The following is a 7672-nucleotide window of genomic DNA, read 5'->3' as shown; positions in this document are numbered from 1 at the left end:
GTGTGTGTGTGTGACGCTGTGTGTGTGTGACGCTGTGTGTGTGTGTGACGCTGTGTGTGTGTGACGCTGTGTGTGTGTGACGCTGTGTGTGTGTGTGACGCTGTGTGTGTGTGACGCTGTGTGTGTGTGACGCTGTGTGTGTGTGTGACGCTGTGTGTGTGTGACGCTGTGTGTGTGCTGACGCTGTGTGACGCTGTGTGTGTGCTGACGCTGTGTGTGTGTGACGCTGTGTGTGTGTGACGCTGTGTGTGTGCTGACGCTGTGTGTATGTGACGCTGTGTGTGTGCTGACACTGTGTGTGTGTGCTGACGCTGTGTGTGTGTGACGCTGTGTGTGTGTGACGCTGTGTGTGTGCTGACGCTGTGTGTATGTGACGCTGTGTGTGTGTGTGACGCTGTGTGTGTGTGTGACGCTGTGTGTGTGTGACGCTGTGTGTGTGTGTGTGTGTGACGCTGTGTGTGTGTGACGCTGTGTGTGTGTGACGCTGTGTGTGTGCTGACGCTGTGTGTGTGTGACGCTGTGTGTGTGTGTGACGCTGTGTGTGTGTGTGTGTGTGACGCTGTGTGTGTGTGACGCTGTGTGTGTGTGACGCTGTGTGTGTGTGACGCTGTGTGTGTGTGACGCTGTGTGTGTGCTGACGCTGTGTGTGTGTGACGCTGTGTGTGTGTGACGCTGTGTGTGTGTGTGTGTGTGACGCTGTGTGTGTGTGACGCTGTGTGTGTGTGACGCTGTGTGTGTGTGACGCTGTGTGTGTGTGACGCTGTGTGTGTGTGTGACGCTGTGTGTGTGTGACGCTGTGTGTGTGCTGACGCTGTGTGTGTGTGACGCTGTGTGTGTGTGACGCTGTGTGTGTGTGTGTGTGTGACGCTGTGTGTGTGTGACGCTGTGTGTGTGTGTGACGCTGTGTGTGTGCTGACGCTGTGTGTGTGTGACGCTGTGTGTGTGTGTGTGACGCTGTGTGTGTGTGTGACGCTGTGTGTGTGCTGACGCTGTGTGTGTGTGTGACGCTGTGTGTGTGTGTGACGCTGTGTGTGTGTGTGACGCTGTGTGTGTGTGACGCTGTGTGTGTGTGTGACGCTGTGTGTGTGTGACGCTGTGTGTGTGTGACGCTGTGTGTGTGTGTGACGCTGTGTGTGTGTGACGCTGTGTGTGTGTGACGCTGTGTGTGTGTGTGACGCTGTGTGTGTGTGACGCTGTGTGTGTGCTGACGCTGTGTGTGTGCTGACGCTGTGTGTGTGTGACGCTGTGTGTGTGTGACGCTGTGTGTGTGCTGACGCTGTGTGTATGTGACGCTGTGTGTGTGCTGACACTGTGTGTGTGTGCTGACGCTGTGTGTGTGTGACGCTGTGTGTGTGTGACGCTGTGTGTGTGCTGACGCTGTGTGTATGTGACGCTGTGTGTGTGTGTGACGCTGTGTGTGTGTGTGACGCTGTGTGTGTGTGACGCTGTGTGTGTGTGTGTGTGTGACGCTGTGTGTGTGTGACGCTGTGTGTGTGTGACGCTGTGTGTGTGCTGACGCTGTGTGTGTGTGACGCTGTGTGTGTGTGTGACGCTGTGTGTGTGTGTGACGCTGTGTGTGTGTGACGCTGTGTGTGTGTGTGACGCTGTGTGTGTGCTGACGCTGTGTGTGTGTGACGCTGTGTGTGTGTGTGACGCTGTGTGTGTGTGTGACGCTGTGTGTGTGTGTGACGCTGTGTGTGTGTGACGCTGTGTGTGTGTGTGACGCTGTGTGTGTGTGTGACGCTGTGTGTGTGTGACGCTGTGTGTGTGTGACGCTGTGTGTGTGTGTGACGCTGTGTGTGTGTGACGCTGTGTGTGTGCTGACGCTGTGTGACGCTGTGTGTGTGCTGACGCTGTGTGTGTGTGACGCTGTGTGTGTGTGACGCTGTGTGTGTGCTGACGCTGTGTGTGTGTGCTGACGCTGTGTGTGTGTGACGCTGTGTGTGTGTGACGCTGTGTGTGTGCTGACGCTGTGTGTATGTGACGCTGTGTGTGTGTGACGCTGTGTGTGTGTGTGACGCTGTGTGTGTGTGACGCTGTGTGTGTGTGACGCTGTGTGTGTGTGTGACGCTGTGTGTGTGTGTGTGTGTGTGACGCTGTGTGTGTGTGACGCTGTGTGTGTGTGACGCTGTGTCTGTGTGACGCTGTGTGTGTGTGATGCTGTGTGTATGTGACGCTGTGTGTGTGTGACGCTGTGTGTGTGCTGACGCTGTGTGTGTGCTGACGCTGTGTGTATGTGACGCTGTGTGTGCTGACGCTGTGTGTGTGTGACGCTGTGTGTGTGCTGACGCTGTATGTATGTGACGCTGTGTGTGTGCTGACGCTGTGTGTGTGCTGACGCTGTGTGTGTGTGACGCTGTGTGTGTGCTGACGCTGTATGTATGTGACGCTGTGTGTGTGCTGACGCTGTGTGTGCTGACTCTGTGTGTCCGCCAGGTCTCTGGATATCCTGGAGCTGACGGAGCAGCTCGACCTGCTGCAGTTCCACTACCACACGCTGCGCTTATACTCGGCCATCTGCGCGCTGGGGAACAACCGCGTGGCACACGCTCTCTGCAGTCACGCTGACGAGGCGCAGCTCCTCTACGCCATCCAGAACAAATACATGCCCGGCCTCCTGCGCACCGGATACTACGACCTGCTCATCGACATCCACCTGAGCAGCTACGCCACCGCGCGCCTCATGATGAACTCGGAGTACATCGTGCCCATGACGGCGGAGACCAAGAGCATCACGCTGTTCCCCGACGAGAAGAAGAAGCACGGGCTGCCGGGCATCGGCCTGAGCACGTCTCTGCAGCCGCGCATGCGCTTCTCCTCGCCTAGCTTCGTGTGTCCGCTGGGCTCCAGCTCCCTGTGCTTCCAGTTCAGCCCCGAGTTCCCGCTGGAGACGCTGAAGAGCCGCACGATGGAGATGCTGACGGAGGCGGTGCGCGAGGGGAGTCTTCACGTGCGCGATCCCGTGGGCGGCAGCACTGAGTTCCTGTTCGTCCCGCTCATCAAGCTCTTCTACACACTCCTCATCATGGGCATCTTCCACAACGGAGACCTGAAGACCATCCTGCAGCTGATCGAGCCCAGCGTGTTCTCGCAGGACCGAGGGGGCGGGGCTGAGGATGCAGGTGGGCGGGGCCGGCTGGAAGGGGGCGGGGCCGATGAACACGGTCTGAGAGGAAAGATGCCCAAAGAAGGACTTCTACAGATGAAGCTTCCTGAACCCGTCAAACTCCAGGTGAGACGATGCAGTCGTGTCTTTTTAAGCCCCGTTCACATCGGCAGCGACTTTACACACACAACTAAGATATCATTCTAATCTGACTAGGAATTAGCCTTAAAATAATTAACAGTAACATTACAGTCCTAACTACACACGCCACGCGCCACGATAAAAGACATCTTTTCCATGTTAATCAGAGTTTTTGTCCTAATTGTTGCTCTTACGGCTACAAAGCTGGAGCACTAACTAGCCCCTTTCACACAGAGATTCCGGAAAATACACGGATAAAGTGACCCGGGATTTGATCCGGGTTCGTTTGATTTTGCTTCATTCACACTGCCAGTGATTTGCCGGAATCAGAGAGCGCGTTCACACACAACCTTCAGTGCCACACTTTGTGTTTGTTGTTCCAGCGCGACGGCGACACGCGACGATTATATTTAATTTTTATGCAACGTCGCGTATGGAACAACAAACACAAAGTGTGGCACTGATAATCTCAGGTGCTGTTTATGCGCTTTATTTAATGTTAAAAGCGTGTCATGTGACTCTGAATATCAGTTAGTGCTCCAGCTTTGTAGCCGTAAGAGCAACAATGGATAATTCACCTCAGATCTTGAAATGAAACAATTGGAAACAAGAACGTTCAAACTGTGGACAAACAAGTGTATTCTTTGACAAAGATTGTTTTAGTAACTGGTAAATTGGTTTTGATTAATTTCGACGACATAAGTATAAGGCGTAAGTTGACTACGTATGTTCGTTTGGCTGGAAGCTACAATTTTACTTTGTAACGTGTTAAATATGGATATTTTTCTTACACAAACGCACCGCTTCATGGGCTAATTTCCATTTTTGGGTGAGCTATCCCTTTGTGAGCTGCTTTACAGCTGAATGTGTCTCCCGTATAATGCAGTTTGCATCTGTTATGTCCTGTCACTCCTGTGAGCTGAAGCGGAGTGGTGTGTGTCCTCAGATGTGTCACCTGCTCCAGTACCTGTGCGACTGTCAGGTGCGTCACCGCATCGAGGCTGTGGTCGCCTTCTCCGACGACTTCGTGGCCAATCTTCAGGAGAACCAGCGCTTCCGCTATAATGAAGTGATGCAGGCGCTGAACATGTCGGCCGCTCTCACGGCGCGCAAAACCAAAGAGTTCCGCTCGCCTCCGCAGGAACAGGTCAGGAGCGCTTCGTCCTCTCCACATTCACACCTTCATATGTGCAGAATAAACGGACACTTTATAAAGTGTATGTCATGGTGGTGCTTCTGGGCTTAGATTTAATTATTTAAATCATGCTGATTATGAATCACATAATAAAACAATACAAATAGTTGCATGCGTTTATTGCAGTATTTCTGTTCTGTGCTGCAGCGGTGATGAGCATCTGGGATGGAAATGTGCTTAATTGTCACGCATTAATCACTTCATCTTATTTTATTTTGCTTGCATGCTTCATTTTATTTATTACAAAAAGAAAAAGTCATAAGAAATCATATGTTCATGACTCTCTGGTTTTATTGATCATGTTGTTGCAAAGAAGAAAAATGTGTATCTTTATAATCTTTGATTACAGTGTAATAACTTGCTCCACTGGCATTCTCCTGTTCATATAACAAATGCTGCACCTGTAGGACAATCACATCATTCAGTATTATAATGAATGTTTATATACACTCACCGGCCACTTTATTAGGTACCCCATGCTAGTAACGGGTTGGACCCCCTTTTGCCTTCAGAACTGCCTCAATTCTTCGTGGCATAGATTCAACAAGGTGCTGGAAGCATTCCTCAGGGAGTTTGGTCCATATTGACATGATGGCATCACACAGTTGCCGCAGATTTGTCGGCTGCACATCCATGATGCGAATCTCCCGTTCCACCACATCCCAAAGATGCTCTATTGGGTTGAGATCTGGTGACTGTGGAGGCCATTTTAGTACAGTGAACTCATTGTCATGTTCAAGAAACCAATTTGAAATGATTAGAGCTTTGTGACATGGTGGAAGTAGCCATCAGAGGATGGGTACATGGTGGCCATAAAGGGATGGACATGGTCAGAAACAATGCTCAGGTAGGCCGTGGCATTTAAACGATGCCCAATTGGCACTAAGGGGCCTAAAGTGTGCCAGGAAAACATCCCCCACACCATTACACCACCACCACCAGCCTGCACAGTGGTAACAAGGCATGATGGTTCCATGTTCTCATTCTGTTTACGCCAAATTCTGACTCTAACATCTGAATGTCTCAACAGAAATCGAGACTCATCAGACCAGGCAACATTTTTCCAGTCTTCAACTGTTCAATTTTGGTGAGCTCTTGCAAATTGTAGCCTCTTTTTCCTATTTGTAGTGGAGATGAGTGGTACCCGGTGGAGTCTTCTGCTGTTGTAGCCCATCCGCCTCAAGGTTGTGCGTGTTGTGGCTTCACAAATGCTTTGCTGCATACCTCGGTTGTAACGAGTGGTTATTTCAGTCACTGTTGCCCTTCTATCAGCTCGAACCAGTCTGGCCATTCTCCTCTGACCTCTGGCATCAACAAGGCATTTCCGCCCACAGAACTGCCGCTCACTGGATGTTTTTTCTTTTTCGGACCATTCTCTGTAAACCCTAGAGATGGTTGTGCGTGAAAATCCCAGTAGATTAGCAGTTTCTGAAATACTCAGACCAGCCCTTCTGGCACCAACAATCATGCCACGTTCAAAGTCACTCAAATCACCTTTCTTCCCCATACTGATGCTCGGTTTGAACTGCAGGAGATTGTCTTGACCATGTCTACATGCCTAAATGCACTGAGTTGCCGCCATGTGATTGGCTGCTTAGAAATTAAGTGTTAACGAGCAGTTGGACAGGTGTACCTAATAAAGTGGCCGGTGAGTGTATATTATATATGTATTTTTTATTGATATTTTATTTATCTCTATCTTGACCAAATGATATTGGTCAAATCAATGCTGGATTCATCAAATCAGTTGTCCCTATATTATATCCTGAATTATTCATTATTTCCACATTATTCAGTTTCACTTGAAAAGACAAGTCGCATTACAAATGAATGTTTGTGTGTGTGTGTGTGTTTTCAGATCAACATGCTGCTGAATTTCAAGCATGAGAAGCAGGACTGTCCGTGTCCCGAGGACATCCGTGAGCAGCTGCTGGACTTCCACGAGGATCTCATGACACACTGTGGTAAAGCTCTGATCAGCCTCATCTAAACATCCCTAGACCAGGATGAGTTATAAACTAAACAAGACGAGATGATGATAATAATGTATCTTCTGTTATAACTGTTCTTGCCACTGGGGTCAGACAAACATCTTCATTCCTGATCTATTGAGTCTGTGTTATTGTTTTATGATTGACGTGTGATTTACTCCTAATATAAAACTGTCGAATGCTGACGAGTGAGGCAGACCTCAACACTTCAAAAGGCTTATCAATCATGTTTCTATTTCAATCTAATGTTTTGCCGTTTGCTGTTTTGTGTGTGTGTGTGTGTGTGTGTGTGTGCTCTGCAGGCATTGAGATGGATGATGATAAATCCGGAGACGGAGACAGTGATTTCACCATCAGGGGTCGTCTGATGTCTCTGGTGGAGAAGGTGAAATACCTGAAGAAGAAAATGACTGAAACGCCAAAGAAAAAGAAAGCAAAGAAACCCAGTGAGTCCGGCAGCTCCTCATCAGCGTCTCTGCAGTCTGCAGTTCAGTTTATCAAATTTAAGGCCATAAAAAGTGCTAACAGGGTAACCGCTGTATTTCTGCTGTCACCTATTGCCTTTTCATTCAGCTGGTTGATCAAAATCAAGCTAATGTGCATTTTTAATATCTAAACCATGAGAATTAGATGGATTGGATGTTACCACAGATCTTGCTCTACCCCACCCATTTTATACGTGCAGATCTTAAATGTGATGTTAAAACCCCTGCTGAAACTGTGTGTGTGTTGGTGTTGCCGAAGTAAGGTCTGACCGGCTGGTGTGTGTGTGTGTGTCCGCAGGCACTCTTCAGCAGCTGATCTCGGAGACCATGGTCCGCTGGGCGCAGGAGTCGGTGATCGAGGACCCGGAGCTGGTGCGGGCCATGTTCGTGCTCCTCCACCGGCAGTACGACGGCATCGGGGGTCAGGTGCGGGCGCTGCCCAAGACCTACACCATCAACGCCGTCTCCGTGGAGGACACCATCAGCCTGCTGGCGTCGCTGGGCCAGATCCGCTCGCTGCTCAGCGTCAGGATGGGCCGCGAGGAGGAGAAGCTCATGATCCACGGCCTCAGGTGAAGACAACAGCAGCCACAGGGGGCAGAGAGAGCAAACCATGCAGCAGAATGGGCCATTCAGTTATAAAATACTATTCAAAATAATGACAAATGTAATTCAGACAAATATAGATATATTAGATGAATATTTTGAATATAGTCTCAGTGACGCCCCCCTCTGGTGTTTTATCTTTGTGAGA

At 49.8% G+C, this 7672-nt stretch overlaps 1 protein-coding gene across 1 annotated transcript in view; it reads left to right on the top strand.

The window, feature by feature from the left end:
* The window catches only part of ryr2a (ryanodine receptor 2a (cardiac)), a 129097-nt gene that overhangs the window by 51842 nt on the left and 69583 nt on the right, over positions 1-7672 (top strand). Inside the window, exons 36-40 of the mRNA XM_056244139.1 lie at positions 2437-3232; positions 4194-4394; positions 6301-6406; positions 6736-6879; positions 7217-7490. Coding sequence (XP_056100114.1) covers positions 2437-3232; positions 4194-4394; positions 6301-6406; positions 6736-6879; positions 7217-7490 — 1521 coding nt within the window. The remainder of the gene's footprint in view (positions 1-2436; positions 3233-4193; positions 4395-6300; positions 6407-6735; positions 6880-7216; positions 7491-7672) is intronic.

The sequence above is a fragment of the Rhinichthys klamathensis genome, unplaced genomic scaffold (assembly GCF_029890125.1).
Source record: "Rhinichthys klamathensis goyatoka isolate OS25496 unplaced genomic scaffold, OSU_Roscu_1.1 h1tg000927l_1, whole genome shotgun sequence".
Classification (NCBI taxonomy): domain Eukaryota; kingdom Metazoa; phylum Chordata; class Actinopteri; order Cypriniformes; family Leuciscidae; genus Rhinichthys; species Rhinichthys klamathensis.
The sequence above is the reverse complement of the archived record's forward strand: the minus strand, read 5'-3'. Positions and strand labels throughout refer to the sequence as shown.